Below are 22,234 nucleotides of genomic sequence, written 5' to 3'. Positions count from 1 at the left end.
AATGTAAATTTCCCTCTATATTATACCCATAGTTTGTTCACTCCTTTAACTCATTCTATGGAGCATAAGGGGAGGTGGGAGTAGGTAATGCAGGAAGGAGAGGCAAACATTATCAGTCTATTGTTTTCCTCTCCTTGCAATATAGAGGTCACTAACCGTCAACAGCCTCCCCTACTTGCATCCAAAACTGAGAATAGACCCAACCAACTGAACGTGGTCCTTTCACATACTGCCCTATGGGGATGAACACCTTGTAAAGGAGTCACTGATAGAACTGCTCAGTTACCCTCCAGCAATGTGTGCACTAGCATCACATGACACTTGAAGTTCAAAAATTCTTCCTTTTTTTCCCAATTAAAAGCTCTCGTGGAAACTAGGGCATTTGGCAGAACCTCGGAGTTCCTCAGAACCCGAGCTGAGAATCCCTGGTGTATAGGCACAAAGTCTTTTGGGTTTGTGTGTATTTGTGTCCACACACAAGTGAGTCTGTATGTGTGTATGTATTTTAATCCTGGACTTTTCCTGTTTCTTGACTCTATCAGGGAGTATTATATATGGAACAGATGACACATGGGCTTGTTAAGTCTGATATCTGTTAGACTTACAACCGATTTCTGAGAAAGCTATCTGTCCGACTTTGCCTTGGATGCCTACCAAATCCTCCTGAGGGCACACCTGCCTTGTCAAGCTGTGCAAGATGACTTTTTTTTTCAGCCCATATTCCAATGGCAACAACTTTAAGGTTACTGATCATATGGCCACTTCCTAGTATTTGTTTGATCAGGAAACCTGAGACATCATTCACAAGTACACACCATTGACTTATCAAGTGACCTCTCACTCACTGTTTGTTTGTTTGTTTGTTTGTTTCATGTGTTTGTTTATGTCAAACCCATCTCATCCTCTTGGGAGAACTCCTGCTTCTTACAGGAAGTTTCATTATAGCACAATCTCTTGCATATACCTTGGTGTAAATGGCAAAAATTTAGACATGGGATACTAATGACCATTACAGGGAATTTCTGACAAGTCAGAATCCATGAATTTACACATTTAACCAGAGGTCCAGAAAGATTAGGAGACAAAACAGCAAGCACAGTCAGCTAAGTGCTGAGACCCCAAAACAAAATTCTATCTGAAGTCTTCTGAAACCTATCTTCTTGCATCTCTCTTTCTCCGATGCTCATCTGCTTAACCCCAGCCCTTCTCAATGAGCAACTCTTCCTTTCCTCAGGGGTTTCTCAGGATAGGAACAATCACATTTCTCTCTGTTCTGTTCTGTCCCTCTTTCCTCAAACTCCCACACTCTATCCCAAAGCTGACTTTCTGTGATTACCTGGATATAGTTTCTGAATTTTATGGATTGATGCCACCATCTTCCACCAGAAACTCTTCAAGTATTGAGGAAAAACATTCACAATCATTTTATTCAAAACTATTCTGCTGATTTGAGTTCGGGTTTACATCAAATGGTCAGTAATGCTGGTTGTTGTTGGGGGATCAGGTTGGAGGGAGTGTGTTCTTTGTGGAAAATCACTTTCGTAAACGAAGCACAAAATGCATTTTCCCTTGACCCACTCTGTCCTCCAATGACTCCAATGACCTTTTCTATGAGAATAATTAGAACAGCAGAACAGACAGGTTGCCTTTTTTCTTTGGCTATCACTCATTCAGGGCCAAACTTACAGCCCACAAAATGTTCTGCTTTTCATGCTCCAGGTTTTCTTTGACCAGTGTCTCTAATTCTAGTTCATATTTTCCCAGATCCTATTTTAATTTTATTTTATTCTGTCTCCATTACCCATATACCTTTGTGGAATGAGGTATAAAAGGAGAGAAAGGAAAGGAAGAAGGAAGGAAGGAAGGCAGGAGGAAGAGGATACCCCAAATTTTGCTCATAAAGGAGCAGATTATGAAATAGCTGATCAAAGGTATATTACACTCTCTTAACAACAAGCTACAGTTGACATTTATCACTCTATTGGAAAGCCACAAAAGTAGATCATGAAGTTTTATTTTCCCTTAAAGGAAACAAATAATGGAAACTCTGAAAAGAGCTGGTGATAGGGAGGGATTGGAAATGAACAAACGAACGAAAGAAAGAAAGAAAGGCCATATTTCTTGTTTATGTAGATACAGGAGTTGAAAAGCAACACTGATCCTTCCTATAAAGCCTTCATGCATTACCCCTTCAAATCCTAGCCAACACCTGTGAAATAGGTCACCTGGGAATTATCTCAGCAGAAGAACTGAAGCGCAACTTACCTAAAACAACAAAACTAAGATTTCCTACAGTGTTGTAATAAGACAGGGGGCTGCAGTGTCAGAGCTAGCTTGACTTTCTGGTTCTCCTGTGAATTATGTACACTGCTTGGAGCCTGCCACTTAGCCTACATCCTCATGTGTGAAATGAGAATAATGAGTCCTCTCTGCTCGCCTTGTTTTCCCTCCTCCAAATGTTCTGTGTATTTCGCAACGTGCCCCCAGAAGTCTACCTTGGCCAGACCTAATACGAGCCTTGTTGGGGCCTCTCCCTGGGAATTTAAGTTCCAATTCAGAGTCTTCTCTCCCCTGCAGGGCAAGGAATACCAGCAGGTCCCTTTGCCGGTTGACAATGTCCCAGCTGACAGCCACCCCAGCAAGTGCCCTTGCAGACGAGCCTGTGCACATCCGAGCGACAGGCCTGCCTCCCTTGCAGATGGTGACCCTCGTGGCATCTCTGAAGGATGAGAAGGGGAATCTGTTCCAGTCCAGAGCCTTCTACAGGGCTAATGAGGCTGGTGAGCTGGACCTGAAGCAGACGCCTGCCTTGGGAGGTGACTACGTGGGGGTCCATCCAATGGGCCCCTTCTGGTCTCTGAAGCCTGATAAGGGTTTTAGGAGGCTGCTCAAGCGCGATGTGATGAACAGCCCCTTTTGGGTCACTCTGCAGCTATATGACTCACTTTATCTCCAAGATTCAGCCCCGGGCGAGCCCAGGGCCAGCCAAGTGGTGCAGCGCTGGTTCTCCAGCCCTGGGGTCCAGCGGGTGAAGATCCACGAAGGCCGATTGCGAGGAGCCCTTTTCCTCCCTCCAGGTGAGAGTCATCTCTGGTGACAGAGAAAAAATATGGCTGATGGTGGAAATGAAAACAAAAACCGAAGGCATCCGATTACTGGAGAGCCAGTATTTCCTACAGTGTTTTCGAAGCCCCCTGCCACATTCTTGTGGGTGTGAAAGTGGAATTCTTTCTGCTCCGCCCATCCTTCTATGGCTACCTCCCTGACCCTCTTGTTACTGTTCCTGATTCCATGCTCTTCTTTTTGTTGCTCTTAGGGAAAGGCCCTTTCCTGGGACTCATTGACTTGTTTGGGGGCACCGGGGGTCTAGTGGATTTTCGGGCCAGTCTTTTGGCTGCCCGTGGCTTTGCAGTGCTGGCATTAGCATATTTTGCCTATGAAGACTTGCCTCAAAAGCTGCAGGAAGTGGACCTGGAATACTTTGAGGAAGGTGCCAACTTGCTACTAGCTCATCCCAAGGTATTTAAAATACTTTTCATTTTACCTGGTAACATGATGGCAAAAAAAAAAAAAAAAAAAAAAAAAAAAAATCACAAGTGTCTGTTCTGCCTACTTTATCAGTGTGTTTAGACTTGGGCATAACACAGTTGACAGTTAAAATGGGGATAATAATCTACCTTATAGGATTGTTAAATTGATTAGGATCAGTTTAGTGCTTACTGGCACAAAGAGGACAATAAATGGTGAATATATTATCATTCTTTTCATTTTCTAGTTCCAAAATGTTCAACAATCAGGTTCTTTCTTACAGTTCAACCTAACATGGTAAAACAATCATATCACCTAACATTTCTTAAGTGACTATTTGTTTGACTCTATGCTAAATACTTTATATGCACCATCTCATTTAATGCTCACAATTACGTTGTGAAGTTAGTACTTTTGACAATGTCCTCAGTTTTCAGATGAGAAGGTATACTCACCTCAGTTAAGTAAGGTGTCGAAGCTACATGGCCAGTAAGTGACAGAGCCCTTCTGTCACTTTGTTCTGTCTTTGTTCCAAACCATTAAGTCATCCTGACTCCCCAGTTTGTATCATAATCTCTTGGGAGAGCCTTGACTCCTTGTAAGAAGAGATAGGATATGTTTCCAGTTGGAGCATCACTGGTGTCCTCATCTTGAGTGTTATCATCATCATTATCAAATACACGTGTGATTTTTCTAAGCATATTTGCATCTTTTTAAAGGTTGCCTAGAAGGAATTAAATCCCAGATAAAATGTTTTCAAGTCAATTTTTAAAATTTCAAATTTAACTATTTGTGACATTGTCTGAGAAAAAAGGTCAACTGCCAAAATTAAATTTGTGTTTAGATTCAGCAGAAGAGATTCAATTCCCACCTCTGCCCCATAATAGATACTGTCGTAGCCTTCACTGAAACTTAAACTTCCTAAATCTCCATTTTCTTGTTGGAAGGACTGAGATAATGTATGTAAAGCACTTAGCAGAGGGCCTAGCATATAGTAAGCTCATTAAATCCACCTTGTCACCTTCATCCATCTGGTTCTTCTCCCTTCTTTTCTCCACACCCTCAACCCATCCCAAAGTGTTTTAGGTTCTACTTCTGAATCTTTCTCGATATAGCACATCTTCGTCATCCTCCCTGCCACTGTTGTAGTTCATTGCCTCATGATTGCTCATCTGTGATACTGCAGTCATGCATTCATCGAGTTCCTGTCTCCAGTCAGCCCTCCTCCTTAACTTCCTGATCCATTCCTCAGGAGATGGTTCCCAAACGGGGATGCACATTGGAGTTCCTTGGGGATACCTTATAAGTATCAGATTCTTGGCCCCCCTCAGACCTATTGAAGTAGATCTCAAAAAGTTGGATCTCAGAATGCTCTGATTTTAAAACGTTTTTTTTCAATAATTTTGATGACAGAAAGGTGCCGAGAATACAATTGTGAGTGAAGTCAACATACAAAGTCGCTACAAGGATGCTGCTCTACCCCAAGACGGGCCACCTCTTACAGCCGCCCTATGGGCCCCTGTGCTCTGCATCCGTGCACCTGAACATATTTGCTCATTTTGTCCAGAATGCCCTTCCTTTCCTCATTCATCTCTGACTTCCTCCCTTCCCTCTGCTCCCTCAGCCAACCACAAAGGGAAGGACTCCCTCCTGGGAACTAGTACTTTTCCTACTGGCTTGGGTACTGAAATTCAGTTGTTCAAAGAATCCAAGTCTTTCATCTTTACCCTCCCAATGCTTGCTGGAGTAGCCCTTAGATTAATGAATATGCAAATCCTTTGTAGCTATAAAATGCTATTTAAATATGAATTACACTTACCTAATATTTGAAAGAAACCAGGAGACCTCTTTTCCTAGCTGGAGAGAAGAATTTGATTCTTCAGAAATCTTACCTGCCTCTGCTCTTGTGGTGTTGAGTGTTGCTGGCGCATTAGACCCTTTTTGCCTTTATAGAACTTCGCTTTTGATGAAGAGTTTTTCTTTCTTTTCTTTTACTCATCTTCCTAACAGTCCTGCCAGGTAGAGAACATGATCACCCTCACAAGGCAATAAAGCTTGGCGAGGGTAAGCAGGTAGTGTTCTCTCTCAATCACAGAAGCTGGGACTCCCTAGTGCAAGGACTCCCAACCCATATTTTCTGACTTTTCCCATCACTAGCTTACTGGCTGATAGGACAGCTCCTTCTCGGAGTATGCCTGTAATGAGTTCCCTTTTGTCCTTCAGGTTCAAGGTCCCGGAATCGGAGTGGTCTCTATGAGCAAAGGTGCAGAGATTGGGCTGGCCATGGCCTGCTTCCTGAAGCAGGTGGTGGCCACTGTCTGCATCAACGGGTCCAATGCCGTCTTTGAATGTCCGCTCAGGTACCGGGATCTGGTGATAGCATCCATCCCCTCATTTCCAGAGCGCATGGATGTCCACCCCATGGGGGCTGCGCGCCTCCGCCACTACAGGGGGGACCCCCGGGATGAACTGAATCAGCAGAGTGTGCTTCCTATTGAAAAGGCGCAGGGTCAGATCCTCTTCATCATAGGGGAGGATGATGAATGCTATAACAGCAAAAAATACGCTGAGCAGGCCCTTGACCAGCTGCGGAACCACGGGAAAAGCAATGGAAGGATGCTGCTCTACCCCAAGACGGGCCACCTCTTAGAGCCGCCCTACGGGCCCCTGTGCTCTGCATCTGTGCACCCGAGCTATGGCCTCTTCCGCCCCATCCTCTGGGGCGGGGAGCCTGCTGCTCACTCAGCAGCCCAGGTGCACGCCTGGGGAGAGATCCAGAAGTTCCTCAGGCAACACCTCGTTCAGAGCAGAAGCAAATTCTGAGTAAGAGTGATGATGAGGCGGGGAGACAAAAAAAGTGGTTATAAAGCAGGGGTGCGGGTGGGTGAGGGTCTCCTGATTTTTCTAGATTCACAGTCACCTTGAATTAACTGGAAGGAAATTAGGCAAAAGCAAAGGACTGGGTGCATCTGAAATATTTCTGACAAAATTGTGTGTGCTTTGAATTTTTGTAAATTGAATCTTAGTTTATATGCACCAGGGTAGTTGCTACTTCAAAATTGTGATACCTTTGCAAATTGAATAACCTTTTGTACCCCATTTAGGGAAATCTTGGATCAAGGTATTGCCAATCTAGATAAATTTCCTGGAACTTCCAAGTTATAAAATCACTTTCTGTTTAAACTATTTTGAGTTGAATTTATGACATTTGATATGAAAAGTTCTAATACATCACCAAGTGTAGTGCTTGCCATAGGTTTCCAATAGATACTTTAAATTTTTTTAGACTAGTGATTTCTCTTTTTATTCCTAAACATATATTTCTTTTTATAATTTTAATCAGGAGTTAGAGCAAATGCTCAAGTGCCTTTGTAGCACTGATTGAAATTAAATGAGTTACATTTAAAGCCGTCAGTACAGTGTCTGGCATGTAGGATTTCTATGTCAGAACTAGCCATTATGGTTCTTATAATGCTTTTATCTTTCAGTTTGTTAATGTGGTGAATAATATTCATTCATGGACTAATTCTGCTTATTCATCTAATTCTAACAGGTCATTTTCTCATATTGACTAACTTGGGTTTTAAAATTTCTTTTGGAGCCAACTGGGTCTTATATTTTGTCAGGGTTTCACCCCTATCTTCTGGAACACATTTTCCTCTTATAATTTTTCACATGTCCCCTGTTGTTTATTTGCATGCTTTCTCTTTTTCCTCTCAGTCAGACTTGCCAAATATTTGCCTATCTTATTGATCTTTTACTAGAACAGCTATTGCGTTGTTTGTTGGTAAAATCTAATTTTTGCCAATTCATCAATTTCTGTTTCTTTGAAATAAGTTTGTTCCTTCTGCCATATTTGTGTTTTTCTGGCTTCTTGATATGCAGTGTTCTCATTTTGTAAAAGTCTAATAGTTTCCGCTTTACTTGCCCCCCACCCCTTTGAAACCCAAGAGTAATTCCACCAAAGTACAAAGTATCATCCTGCAGATAACTTGCTGCTTATAAGGAACCTCACTTCTCAGTGCGAAGTTCAGATTGTCACCACCTGCACGCACTGACCAAACTCAGCATCTCTAAAAATGGTCAACTTGACATAACACGTTTCATGATGAGATGTAATGTGGATTGCCCAGCACTACTCAGAACTAAATTCTAACAACAATGTTAAATGTGAAGCTAATCAAGCCCTTTGATCAAACTTCTTATTAATGTGGTGGCTAGAGGACAAGTTAAACGGCACTACAAGGAGACAGTCACAGATTGTCGGTCATTCTTTAACCTGGTCTCTTCACAAGTTAATTGTCTTGTCTCTGACCTTGTCTCTCTTCACAAGTTAACTGCACGAAGAAATTTTGGAATTTTTCACTTTGTGGGATTTTTTTCTTTCTTTTTGCACTGGAGTGAGCTGGGGGCAGTTAAAAATTAAAAGAGGCTTAAGAGACATTAACCAAATGCTACGTGTGAGCTTGATTTGAACAAAGTAACTGTAAAAAACACATTTGGGGGATAAATAGAGAAATTTGAATAGGGACTGAATATTAAGTGATGCTGAGAAATTATTATTTTGTTAGATGTCAAAATGGTATTGTGATTACATAGAAAGTCCCTATTTAGATACACATACTGACATATTTAGAGGTGAAGGATCACAATATCTGGGAATTATTTCAAAGTGCTATAGGAATATGGCAAATGTGAACAATTATTACACCTAGATGATCAGTATAGTGAGGTCTATTTGTTTACTTTTATCTGTGCTTGCAATTTTTCATAATAAAAAGCTAAAAAAATAAGAGAGATAATTGATATATTTACCTTTCTTTCCCAACAGACAAGAACGTTAGCATGCACTACATCTTTTCCTCTGTGTCGCCCTCTAGTTTAAACAAATAAGTAGACCACTTCTCATCTTTCTATTTATGTGTATATGTGAATCCCAGTAACTTTCGCCCTCTCTTATTCCCTTTCTAGGGTGGTTGGACAGTCCACCTCAAAGATAAAGGTTTATGTGCCTTTGAATACACAAATAATTTATAGTGCTGGACCTGGCAGCCTCTTGGTCCCTGGATTTTCTTTATCTCTAAGGCTTGCCACTCTACTGTTTCATTGTTATGTTTTAATCATGACTGGGTATTTTTCTCTCAGCCTTTGCATGTCCTCTTCACAGATTTCTATTGCTTCTGGTAGAAAGTTCCATTGGTTTAAAAACCTCTGCTGCATGTACTCTTGGTAGCCTAACCTTCCTCCTTTATAATCGTACCCAGCATGTCCCTGTGCTCCAGCAATTCTGGACTTACTGCAGCCCCCACAGGGGAGTGCTAATTGGTGCCGACCAATCGTGGTGGTCTCTTTTCCTTAATCCAGTGATTAGTGTGGGCATGAATGCGTGGCATGTCTGGCCAAGGAGATGTCAGAGACATCTGAGGAGAATGGAGATTGCCTGAAAGAGACACTTTGGAAGTTTGGGGGGAAATTTCCCCTGAGGATGTTGTTTCATCTTAAGGTGGGTGATATATTGAGAACAGGAAGAGAGCTAGTTTGAGCGCAAAACCCACACCCAGGGTCTGAGCCAAATGAGCCGCAGAGAAATGGGACTAGGGCTCTAATTATGTTGTTCCCTTGTTTGCTTAACCTTTGGATTTCTTGTTATTGGATTCAATAAACTGCCTTATTGGTTGAAGCCAATTTACATTGGGATTTTCTGATTTTTGCTACTAAAGACTGTCATGATTATGAGCACTTCTATCACAGCAGCCCACCCTTTTTTGCATTGAGTTCGGGGCAGTGTAGAAGGACAAATGGCCCAAACTAGTTTTTTAAATGAAGATTTAGCAAGATGAATTAAAAAGTAGTAACCAACCTGAATTTCATAAAACAGTTATTAGAATTTTAAAGTTTTATAAACCTACATAATACATATAACTTGAGGACCATGTATGGTTGCTAGAAGTGATTGCATTACATTTTCTTTGTGATGATAGAATAGTGGGAAGAAATGAAATGATGAGCAGAGCCACGCCCATCTTCCCTGTTGGATGTGAGCTGAAAATAAGCCACCTATTTTGTAGAAATACAGAAACAAAAAGGCTTGTTGAGTGTTTACTGTATGCCAGAAACTGCTGAAAGTTAGTGATGAGTTTTCTAATTTAATCCTCACATCAGCTTTTAACAGTAGACACCCTACAAGGCTTTGAGTTCAACTTGCATTGCAATTCAGCCAGTCACAGGATAAGATTCTGGGTTTGTTTGTTTGTTTGTTTGTTTGTTTGTTTGTTTTTTTTAGCAATAACAGCCTTGTGGCTACAGGAGACAAGGATCTTCCTCAGAGCACACATAGGAGATTTCAGATCATTTATGGGGCACATAACCCAGGAATTTAAATTCCTTGAGTTCATCATTTCCTTTTCCCACTTTGTCCAGTAACAATAGGAACAATTAGCCGATCTCATTATGTTCACTAGTTTGCCAAAGGTGTTCAAAAGTATCACATACAAAGTCACCCAGCCCCCTTGCTTCTTACAAGAGGCATCTCTATTGCCAGGTCATGCCATAGACTATCAGTGTTCTCCTGATTACATGAGATAGATTTATTAGCATCTTTAAATACAATCAGATTAAAGAGACAATTCCAGAAACTCGAGAACCAATTCAGAAAACTCATTTTCAAAATTCTGTTTCTTTAGAACCATTCTTTGTATCAAAGTTCTCCAGAGAAACAGAACCAGCATGATGACATAAAGAGAGAGAAAGAAATTCATTATGGGAAATTGGTTCATGTGATTATGGAAGCTGAGAAGTCCCCAGATCTGCAGTCAGCAAGCTGCTGTAATTTTGTGTGTAATTTAGTGGTGTAATTTTAGTCTGAGTCTGAAGACCTGAGAACCACACGAGTTAATAGTGTGAATTCCATTCCGAAAGCATGCATGTTCTAGATCCAAGGAGAGTTGATGTTTCAGAGTGAGATGGAAGGCAGGAAAGACAGATGTCTTAGCACAAACAACCAGGCAGGAGGAGTTCCCTCTTTTTAAAGGAAGTTCAGCCTTTTTGTTCTATTCAGCTTTCCGTTGATTGGATGAGGGTCTCCCACATTAGGGAGGACAATCTATTTCACTCAGTCTGCTGAATCTATGTTAATCTCATCCAATATCACCCTCACAGACATACCCAGATTAATATTTGACCAAATGTCTGGGCTGTCTATGGCTCAGTCAATACCTAAAATGAACCATCGCAGCACAGGTAGTTGCTAAATTATTTCCATTTTACAGGTGAGTAAACCAAGCCTTGGCAGGCTTGATTTCCCTAAGCTCACATAAGTATAGATGAATTTACAAATGGATTGAATTTATAGTCTCCTTACAAAACTCATGTAACTGTTATTTCACCCACCCGACCACAGTATGGACCCAGGTTGCAGTAGCTAGGAAGGCAATAATCCAATCTTCTCTCTTCTGTTATATTACGCTTTCCATGATAATTGAGGTTGGATGTGATAAGTGTCCCTATGATTTTTTGGTTTGGTTAGCTCAACTCATAATAGTAAAAGACAGACTAGTCCAAAGACAGAGGGCCTTGCAGATACTTTAATTGATAACACTACATGCACAGAAAGAAAAATTCAGACCAAGCAGAGGTGTGTTCTGGCATCAGTGAGAAAGATTTGGTGAATGTCCACCACTGAGAAAAACTAGATCAGAGAAGAAAACCCACCCGTAGAGGGAATCTAGTTGAGTCAACCACAGAAAATCCATCTTAGCCGTGGGACCTGGACCATGCACAGGCTTTTCCCACGGCCAATTCAAATAGCCACATATACTCTTCAACTTTATTTTTGAAATTCTGTGCTCACCAAGCAACTAACGAGTTAAGTAACAAAATTGTTCTCTAGACATCTCAATTATAAGACAGGGTATTGGTACAGGATAGCAAGTTCTGAACACAAATTAGTGATGATTCCACCATCAATTAATAAATGCTTTTTAAGTTGATACATGGTATGATAAGGATAATATTTGAAAATGTATTTACATGCTTTTCTCTTTGCATTTCTTTGCTCTGCTTTTCCTGGTTCTATCTGAAACCATGGGTAACGATTAGCCAAATGCATCTCACTTGCCTTCAGTAATCAAGGTCGTTTTAAGACTTGCACGTCCTCCAAGCAGCATGGAGCCTAAACACTAAGATGTTTGCCTGAGTTGTTGTCCAGAAACTTAGACTCAGCTGTGTCTTGTTTGAGTTGAGCTGATTAAGGCTGGGGAGCACCGTCCCCCTCCAACGGGGCACATGCCTGTGTCCTCTCAGTGACCTTCTGAACGCACAGAGGCCTGTAGCTCAGTTACACCTGTGCAGAACCACGATTATCGCACCTTTTCCCAATCACCTTTCCCCACGTTCCCCACACCTCAGACCGCCCTGCCTCCTTATTGGTTAGCCCACAACTACCCCAGCCCCTTGTCTTCAGCGAGTCGGATTTGGGATTGGTTCTTCCGCTTTCCTGCTTGGCTGCGTTGCGAATAAGCCGAGTCTTTGCTGCAAGCGTTGGTGTCCCAGCAGTTTGGCTGTGCGTGGGGCGAGACGAGCCAGCCAGGAGGTAAGTCCAGGGCGGCTTGTGCCTGTGATTCGTGGGCCCCTTGCCGGTCCTGAGAGCTTGGGCACAAGTCCAAGCAGCTGCCTGGTACGTTTGCTCCAGGGACCGTCCCCTGGATTTCCCTGGTGAGGTGTCACCCACCTTTGGTACTTAGTTTCGTTTTGCAGCAAATAAACAAACAAACAAAAAATGGTTTTGGGGGATTGGGTTTGGAAGATGTGTTTTGGGTGAGTAACTGTTGCCGAAAGATTGGCCCCCGTCCCTGATAAGCCAAATAACTCAGAGAGGAGTTCTTGGAACTTAGAAGAAAAGGCAATTTTATTGCTTTGCCGGGCAAAGGGGACTCACAGCAGGCTAGTGCCTTCAAAACTGTGAACCCACCTTGGAGATGGGGTGGGGTGGTTATATAGCCATAGCTCAAACAATGCAGCATCGATAACAATTAACAGAATCACTTTCTCATCAGAAGACAGAATGGAGTCATGATGCCTCCAGGCGACCAGTTAGCAGTTAGATTTCTTTATCTCGTAAGCACTCAAGGTGTGGTCTTCTTGGTAATTCAGGCTATTTTGTAAGATTATAGTCCTGTGACATTCTCCTTGGAGATCAACTCTGAGACCAAGCATGATTATAGCTTTTGATTCCTGGAATAAAGTAGAAACAGTAAGATCAATAGCTTTAGTTTTAACAGTGGGCCTGGAGCTGTGAGTAGCAACCAGCCAGTCAGGTCAGATGACCACTTTAAGGGCAAGCATAAGAATAAGCAATCTGTTAGCACAAGTGCGGCCATTTTATTAATCCTCCTTCATAACCTCATTAAAGTGAACGCAATCCTGACCAAGTTGTGGGTTGGAGGCTCACATGGTGGGATCTGGGCAGGCAATATAAAAGGTCACAACTGTGGAGGCACTCGGTACCCGGGTTAGAGGCTGGGGGCTTTGGGGGTCTTGTTTGTTCTGGTCTTGTCGGCCCATGTCTTTCCATGTCTGATTGTCTTAATTGTTAAGAACTGGCTGTTGGGGATTGAGTTTATTGGTGCGTGTAGCAAGGACCTGTAGAGAGATTTCATTGCTACAGCTTTCAGGAGTCAAAGCCCCTTCAAGATGGGAAATGCTAATTCAGTTCCCCCTTGTAGCCCTCCTGGCTGCATTGTCCAAAACTGGGTGCCTTTCAGTTATAAGTCCATGGAAAAGAAAGAAACAAGTGTTATTTTTTAATTTATTTTTGTAACACTGCATGGCCAGGAGATCTTTTAGACTCTGGAGCAAAATAGCCTAAAAATGATTCCTTAAATTACAATCCAATCTTGCAAGTAGATTTATTTTATAAACTAGAAGAAAAATGGGATGAAATACCTTTTGTGCAATCTTTTGTGTTATTGTGTCAGAATAAACCTGTGCAAAGAAGATGTAAGATTATGGCCCAGCAGGAAGGGAAGGCAAAGAAACCTGTTTCGCTTGATTCTAATAAAAAGGAGGCCTTGCTGTTAATTCAGTCTCAGGCTCTGCTCCTCCCCCACCCCCACAGCCAACACCTGAGCCACAGCCTCAGGCTCGTCGCCAAACCCTTCCCCCAACCCCACCCGCCGCCAGTCTCTGAGGGTCAAGAAATAGGAGATAGAGGTGGTCTCCCCCTCTCATACCGGCCGGGAGCTACCCAAACTCAGGTGGGGCAGTATTCCTTCAGGCAAGAGCCCACTGGGGGACTTGAATGCTGAAGCTTGGGTGGCCAATGGTATTGATCTGGGTCCACTCCCCCTTTTCAACTTCAAATTTACTTCATTGGAAGAATAATATGCCAGTTTACAGAGATGACCCAAAGGGAATGGAAAACCTTTTTTTCTTCAGTTTCTTGCAGCCCACAACCCAACCTGGGCAGATGATTGAGTTTATTAGATATCCTTATTTCACAAGACTGTCGGATGGTGCTGGATAAAGCCAGAGAGGAGGCAGGTGGGCTTCATGCAGAAACCCTGGCGGCCCGGTACAGGATGCCGCAAGTGTAGCTGGACCAACAGTGGATCCTAATTGGGATGTAATGCTGGGGAGAGGCCAAACCTTGAACCCTATCCAGGTCGCATTCTTGCGGGATTGTAAAGAAGGGTGCCAGCACAAAGAAGCCTCAATAAAGAACAGGAGGTAAAAGAAACCAAATGAAGATCCTTCAGAATTTCTAGAAAGGGTCGTTAGAGCACACAGGCATATGCAGATATAGACCCTGAGGACCCAGGGAATTTAAAGATGGTGAATATGACTTTCATTGGTCAGAGCTCCCCTGATACACAGAGGAAAATGCTAAAAGGTGGGAGGGGCTTTAGGAATGCTGATGTCTCATCTTGTTGAAACTGCCTTCAAAATTTTTAATGGCAGAGACCAGACTCAGGAAAAAGGATCAACAGAGAATGAAACAACAGGCCACTCTGCTGGCAGCTGCCTTAACACAGGGGAAAGCTGGACCAAATTGAGGACCCCTACGAGGGACTCAGCAAAAGGTAGGAGGCCCCAAACTTCCACTTAAGTGGGTCACCCATCGTTGGGTGCCATTCTGGCTTTCTTTCAGTTCTACAGGTATATAAAGCACTTTCTTGCCCCAGGACATTTGTACATGTTGTTCCTTTGGCCTCATTCTTTTACTACTTGGTCTAGTCACCTCCTACTCATTCTAATGTATACATCAGTTTTAAGAAGATATAGCACTCTATCTTGCCCCATCTAAATCAGGTCTCCCTCCAAAGCACTAAGTGATTTGTGGTGGTTCTCGTTTTCTTCCACTTGACTCTAAATTCCCTGATGGGAAGAAGTAGGTCAATTTTGTGGCATATTCCCAGTTTTTAACATGAGTCTTGACACTTAATAGATGTTCATTAAATTCTTAACGATTGTATCGCTTGATCCTGGGACATCTGGATCAAGAACTCGGATACAAGCAAGAGATTTGGGGTTGATTACAAAATTCCTATCATAGTAAGTGACAGACTAGTTCCAGCACACATCTGGAATTCTACAGGGCAGGAATGGTGCACCAGCCTTAACGTAACCTGTTCCCTAAAACAGACTAGGGCAATGTGGTATTTGTGTCTTCCTCCAAGTTTCTTAACATCCTTGAGAGGTTCTGGTAGTTGATGATAATAGGGAAATCAAGGGGCTTTTTAAAACAAAAATGGTACTCCTGGCTTTTCCGCTCTTTAAATCATTCGTGTTGCCTGCGCCTTCTCCTTCTACGTATGGGATTATGCCCGTTGGTGTTCTCTGATTCAGTACAGCTACATACGGCCTTCTGTCTGTCAGCCTCATAAGCAGATCTCTAGAACTTACCAAGAGAGGCACCCACATGTTGGTAACTGCCGAGTGCCGTTTCCTCAGCCTTACTATTTTTGTAACTAAATACATTTCTTTTTCATCTACCTTTAGGCTTCATTCAAACTTCTCTTCATTTCCAAGTGAGTGATAGTTTCTTTCAGGCCAGTTAAGTGGAAGACTGGAATCAATCTGTTTGACGAACTTTAACTGTTTTGCTCCATCAGGTCCTGTTCTGGGTGAGGAATCAGAGAAATGAAAGGTGTCATAAACACCCTGAGGGGCTGATGGTCTCACAGGTTGCTATGACCACGTATTTTATAAGCCCTTTTGTTGTGATAGTGACCACTTGTCCTACTTAGACAGAGGGCTTTGTCCTTGGCCAGGAGGCCCATATAGAGGGGTCCCTAGTCCTGAGAAATGAATCCCAGATGGCAGGCTTAAGAGATCCACGTGAGGCCTGTGAAGTAACTTGGGGCTAAATAAGGAAACACACGGGGGTTGCCTTGTGCTGATGGAAAGAATCAGACCCTCAGTGATGTCAGGGGTGTGAGCCCAGAGATGGTGCTTAGTTCCAGGTGCCCAGTGTGGTGGTCCATGGAGCATCATTCACTGACTCATGTACCAGTAACTGCACCCCATCCCCAAGGCCAGGAAATTGGGGTCTGTGGCCAGAGATCTCAGAACACTTCTAATAGGTACTTCCAGCTCCAAACCAGAGAGAAGAGTAGAAGGGTAACACTCACTCTGTGAACTCACATTCCTGGAGATACCATCTGGCAGTCAGACATGGAGATGATCTCCCATTGTGATGAGACACAGGTAATGTAAAATCAGTACAGTCTGCCAGTGTTTTTCAGAATGTCTTATAAACAATGAAACAAAATTGAGCTCTCATTGCTGTTATAAAAGAATCATAAATATATATATACAGAAAATGGATCACTCGGAACTTGGGCAACATTATATGGGATGGGAAGGCTCTGAGCTTGCAAATTACTCCCTCTCATAAGCAGAATGCGTCGTTCTCATGATGTGCTTTTGTCACCTACACTGTCCCCTGAGGCTCCTAACGAGCTAGATGACATTGGAAAACCCTCTGAAAAGATGTGGCTTGGCTTGGAGGTATCTTGATGGAGTGGAAAGAGTGGAATTTGGAGTCAGGCAGACCTGGATTCTAATACTAGTCCTGGTGTGTATAGCAGTGCCTTGGGATGGTCACAGCTTCTCTGGGCTCACTGTTTTGAGAGCAACCAGATGGTGGATGTGAAAGCACATGGCCTGGTATCTGGGACCAGCAGAGCTTTCAACACGTTCCTTTCTTGCCCGCTTCCCCAGCATTTAGTCAGACATCACTCAAACGACGTGTGTGAGTGCGTACGTATGTAAGTGTAAGTAAGTTGATGCCAGAATGAGATGCGGGACTAGGGGACGTTTTAGCAGTGGTAACTTTGGTTCCTAAAAATGCCTATTGGGCTGAAGACAAAGGGAGCTTGCTAGGCATCCAGAATGTGCTTCTGAGTGTCTTAATTTCAAGAATTCTTTTACAGTGCCTAAACACACTCTTTCTCTCTTTCTCTCTTTTTTTTTTCTTTCTCTTTTTCTCTCATGAAAGGACATGTCAGTCATGCATCCATTGGGGTTTCTCAGTGGCCATGGAAATGAAAAGGCTAAACATTTACTGAGGTCAAAGTCATTGTGACTCTTCAAATAACTTTGCCCAGCAGATGAAGCTTAAAACAAAGGACAATGAGCCAAAATACATTTTGTGATAACTTTTTTTCTTTAGAAAAAAAAATATGTACAAAAAAAGCTAAGAAGAACCAACATGGAAGTGTCAAGAAAACATTCTGATAGGTACAGACAAGGGGGCTCCTTTTCTCAAAGGAGTTACACGTTAGTTAATTACCATGCTAGAAAAATGAGATGCAAGTAAAATTCAAGAACAATTAAAAGCCACAAAGTCAAGCTGTTGCTCGGGGCTCCGGGTTGTAGATGCTCATACCCTTTCTGTAAAATAATACTGTGCAAACTGTAAAATATTCATTTCATATAAAGTCCATACAATATGATATACAAAACTGAGTTGACAGGGGAAGCTGGTAGTGGCTTTTCTTTTTTTGCTTTTCCTTTTTGGAAAGAAGGCTTCAGGGTCACCTGCCAGCCCAAGGACTTGACTGCAGAAAGATCTTGAATTAAATGGGAGAGGCCATTATCTAAGACACACCCAGGATTCCCTGCCAATTGTTTGTGTAACCTAAGTGATTTTTATTAGTACATTAACTTAGAATGCAATCACATGTTAAGAGATCAGAACACAAAGTTCCTTTTCAAACCAATATTTCTTTCTACACAGTTGATTTTGAGATTTACCATTAACCAATACTGCCGTCCCTGCAATTCAAAAGTTTCATTAAAATTCAAAAATTCCAGAGGAGGCAGCCACTGTGGTAATAAAAGATTAAAGTGAATTATTATATTAATTTTATTTCTGTGTCTATAAAACTGAAGAAAGAAGGCTGGTGTACAAATATCACAAAACAACATCAACCATTGAATAAATGCGGTTCTTCAATGCACACCTGAACAAGAAGAAAAACTTGTGTAAAATTCTGGCATAAATATATTAAAGCTGACCAAAAAAAAAAAAAAAAAAAAAAAAACCAAACCAAAATCAGGGCAAGCTACATCACTTCCTCATACAAAAAAATGTACAAAACATTAGCTTCTAACTAGATAAACATAATACTTGTCTTCACAGTTTGACATCAAGTAACTGTGTGTCTTGAAGTATCGAATTGGAGGGTGATTTAAAAAAAAAAAAAAAACAGCTTGTGAGCCGTCAGCCGTCTCAGGTAACTTCGGTCATGGAGGCAGAGTGGTTCTGCAGACATAAGCAGATAAAACGTTAGTCGGGTGACTAACCGGTGCACTCTCTCCCCTGGATATCCCTTCCTTTCTTGTCTCACGTTCACATAGGTTCTTGCTTCTCCCTGATACACTCTGCCAAGGCCCCTCAAACTGTTAGCTCTTGAATTCAACCTTCCTAATTTTTCAGCTACAGTAAGATCATCTGTCTTAGATTATCCTTAACTATATTCTATTAGAAACATTCAAAGATCTCAAAGCTGCATCCCGCATCTTTAAAAAAAAAATGTTGTGGCTTTAATATTGAACAGTTTTAATATTTGAAAAATTTCCATGATATATTCTGAGTCATTTTAGTTTAAGGTGTCTTTGAACTTCTAGAGAATGTGGTCTGCGTGATCTAGATTCTTCTTAAAACCTCTTGATCTGCTCTATAGTCTTGCACATGGTCTATTTTTAATGTTTCATGTTTTGAGGAGGATTATATATAATGTGGCTTAAATCAGCCTTATTAATCATCTGTATCTTTATTTTGTTTATTACTGAGAAGTGTTAAAATTTATGACTGCAGCTTTGTCCACCTTCCCTTGTGATTCTATCAACTTTGATGATAGGGCTTGTTCACAGAGTCCTCACCTCTCTTGTTTTACATAACTTACATATAACCCCACCTTTTTTCGGGCCCAAGGCGCTTCTCTTTGGTGTGAACATAAAACCCCTAGTCCATGGGATTGGTAAATACCTTAGGAAATGGTGGCTTTAGATCTAATTATTATGGGTTTCCTGATTCCTGTTTTCAGGACACGAGATTTATGTTATATTCTTGAGAGTTCAACTATGAATTTTAGAAACTGAGAATTTTGTACCTCTAATTTGGGTTTTGGTTCTGGCTTGCATCTGTCCATCCATCTAACATTTATTTGACACTTAGTGAATCCCAGGGAATGTGGAGAATAAAAAAGACGTGGTTCATAGGGTTCTGATCCTCCACGATCTGTGTCGACGGGGAGGCGGGTGTCAGGGGACTCTATGGGCATTAACTCTGAGAAGCAGTCACATGAGGGGCCCTGAGGGTGCTTTGGCCCAAGCTTGGAATTCTGGAAAGGCCTCAGATTTCATCCAGATGAAGTGATTCACATGGAAATAAAGATACATGCACAGACTTGAAGTTCAACTACTGCCTGTAGTGAACAATAAATTATATTAAAAAAAAACTTTTATCTATATTGTCAACAGTAGGTTTTGAAACCCTGTTGGGCACTTCATTTTTCAATGTACGTGGAATCCCCATGGTCAACTATGAATGGTCCTGAGGGAGAGGAGAGAAGGCTGGAGAAGTCTCGACACAGAGGTGATGCTCAAGCAGTGTTGGGTAGAAGGGCGGAGTGGAGAGAGGGTGCTCGTAGACCAGGACGTTGAGGGCACAGTGGACAGCGAGCGTTTACAAGGACAGCCTGACATGTTTGTGGAACTTGGCAAACACTGCAGTTTGCCTTTTGACTTCACCTTTGTCGCTAGTTGCTTCATCTCAGAAACAGAACCACTCTGACCTCACCGGGTAAAAGAACACGATAGGGAAGAAAAACTCGGGGGGTCTATTTCACAGTTTCATTCCAAGGCTTCATTACTGAGCTAACTTGCCATTCAGCCTGCATTAACTGCAGATGAGTGAACCAGTAATGCATTTTTCAGAATTTTATTTCTAATTAGGCCAACTCAAAATTCTCACCTTAATACAGGTGAAGGGAAAGCAAACTAAATACTTGGCACTGGGTTTAATGGAGAGCCTTAAATATTTTTCCTAAGATGAAAATTGCTTTTTTTTTTCCGATTCAGTCATAAGGTTAGAATTCATTAAATGTGAGATAGGATAGTTTCTCAGGTGTCTGACAGTTAGTAATCTTTAAATAGTGAAATATTTTCTACCTTACTGATAAGTACACGATAATTCCAGGGAGAGGGGATTGGCTTTTCTCTCGTACTTTGTAAAAATAAGGAAGCGCCCAACACAACGAGGTGTCAAGGGAAACAGACAGTTACAGGAGATAAACGCTGTAGTGGGACTCGGCTACCTACAAAAAGTGGCACGAGAACAAAAACCCTGTTTCGTTACAAGTTGTCCCTGCCCCGTCGGCTTAAAGAGCCGCTCACCCCAGCTCTCCCACTTGCTGCGTGGCCTTGGGCCGGTGATGACGCCCTCATACGCCTGTCTCTGTGAAGTGGGAACTATCTTGTTGATTCAGTAAGTTCTTGTTCAAAAACAAATACATTCGTAAAGCACCCAACTGTCTCAGGCAAGTCAGTGCCTGAAACCACATCTTTCAGGGCCCCTTCCAGTTGGCGAGTCTTCTCCACCGCTTTCCCTGTCTTAGAATAAATTTTTTCTTCCTTTGTATTCACAAAGCACTTTGTGCCTCTGATTTGGCATGCAATATTATAATGATTCATTTATATACACCTTTCCTGATCATCTGTGAGTTCCTTGAGACTAGGTCTGTGTGGCTAATTATTTTTTTCATCTTGGGTGTGAAGCAAGGTCCTGGTGTAAGTGATCAGCAAGTACTGTTACACTGAGTTTTTCATTGTCATCAAAATAGATCCAAAAGGACACTTAGTCACCCTTTTTTTTTTTTTTAAATGTGCTTCCAGTCTACATCTATCACTGGATGTAACAACCTTTTTCTTTCCAAATGTCCTAGTTACTAAATCAAATTGGCCTCTCACATGATTGGGCTAAATTTCACAAATATGCTATTACATTGGATGTCAAGTTGTCCTGAAGCAGCTGGGGTTTAAGTCAGACACCACTAAGAACTTCCTGAGGAGTCACGATGGCCAAGCCACAGAACGAATCCAGGACTAGCTGAGGGAAGTTGTTGGGGCCGTTTCCTCCTATGTTGATGGCACTGGGTGGGCTCTGCTACGTCCTGTTTCCGGCAGGGGAATGGAGTGGCTGACCTCCCAAGGTGAGCGGCCGTGAGCCTCTGGGCTTGGTTTGCTAAAACACTTTACTATACCTGTGCACTTAAGGTTTCCAGAGGGCTTTCTATCCTTGGGAAAGCCATCAGGGGTACTCCACGGGGGTCCTCGGGTTTGGGTTTGGAAGGAGATCCTTGTGTTCCTTTAAAGTTATGGACCACACACATTCCCTGCAGGATGAGGGGAAAGAAGGTTGGGGTCAGACTGCAGCGACCATGGCTTGGCCATCTCTGAGGTTGGCAGGTCCTTCCCTTAGAATCAATGCATAGTGATATTTTCCTTTGAGCCAGTGGGCAGGGACCATGGAAAGACCTTGGCCGTGGTCCAGTGTGTCTGCCAAGCACATTCGAGCTGCTGCGGGAGCATCTGCTTGGTCACTAGATGGCCAGTGATAATCAATCCACCCCATTGAGCCTGTTTCATCACCTGTAAAATGGGAATAATACTTACCTCGCAGACTTGGAACCATTAACACAGTGAATGTAAACCACCTCATCGCAGCTGTGTGTCTGGCATTGTCTTGAGGGTGTTCCCTTATTTAACACACTCAACAATCTACAAGGGAGGTATTATCAACTTAGGTGAGGAGGCACAGAGAATTTAGATAACTTGCCCAAGTTTAGAGATTTAAACTCAGGAGCCTCTAAATGGTATTTTGCCCCTGAATAAGTACCAGACGTAGAGCAAATATTCAATATTAGTCTAACTTATCTAAGATCAGCCTTAAATTATGACTATTTCTTGAGATTAAATAAGTCATTAGTGGCACTTCTGCTTCCCTTAAAAACCTTCCCCTTTAAATGACTACCCACTTTATTTCCTACCGAGGCTCCTTCGTAACTGACCGTGTCCCTACCCTCTTCTGTCTCTTCCATATTCTCTCTCCATTGTTCTGCATCTTAGTTTCTATACCCAGTGCCTTTGAATCCTTCCGGTCGCTCCTCAAGGCCTCAGAACACTGATGTGAATATTCTCT

The 22,234-nt window shown here is 42.3% G+C and overlaps 2 protein-coding genes across 12 annotated transcripts in view; one reads left to right on the top strand and one right to left on the bottom strand.

Moving 5' to 3' along the window:
- The window catches only part of BAAT (bile acid-CoA:amino acid N-acyltransferase), a 46,085-nt gene extending 36,872 nt beyond the window's left edge, over nucleotides 1-9,213 (top strand). For all 5 annotated transcript variants that reach the window (XM_045515253.2, XM_045515252.2, XM_074361915.1 and 2 more), the window contains 3 exons: nucleotides 2,578-3,077; nucleotides 3,317-3,519; nucleotides 5,752-9,213. In XM_045515253.2, coding sequence (XP_045371209.2) covers nucleotides 2,578-3,077; nucleotides 3,317-3,519; nucleotides 5,752-6,351 — 1,303 coding nt within the window. In that variant the 3' untranslated portion in view covers nucleotides 6,352-9,213. The remainder of the gene's footprint in view (nucleotides 1-2,577; nucleotides 3,078-3,316; nucleotides 3,520-5,751) is intronic.
- A 7,958-nt stretch (nucleotides 9,214-17,171) lies between these two features.
- The window catches only part of PLPPR1 (phospholipid phosphatase related 1), a 486,000-nt gene continuing 480,937 nt past the window's right edge, over nucleotides 17,172-22,234 (bottom strand). For all 7 annotated transcript variants that reach the window (XM_074361920.1, XM_074361916.1, XM_074361919.1 and 4 more), the window contains 2 exons: nucleotides 21,297-21,428; nucleotides 17,172-18,295 (listed from right to left, as the gene is read on the bottom strand). In XM_074361920.1, coding sequence (XP_074218021.1) covers nucleotides 18,263-18,295; nucleotides 21,297-21,428 — 165 coding nt within the window. In that variant the 3' untranslated portion in view covers nucleotides 17,172-18,262. The remainder of the gene's footprint in view (nucleotides 18,296-21,296; nucleotides 21,429-22,234) is intronic.

Source organism: Camelus bactrianus, chromosome 4, assembly GCF_048773025.1.
Source record: "Camelus bactrianus isolate YW-2024 breed Bactrian camel chromosome 4, ASM4877302v1, whole genome shotgun sequence".
Taxonomy (NCBI): Eukaryota; Metazoa; Chordata; class Mammalia; order Artiodactyla; family Camelidae; genus Camelus; species Camelus bactrianus.
Note: the sequence above shows the minus strand (reverse complement) of the source record. Positions and strands in the feature narration are given on the sequence as shown.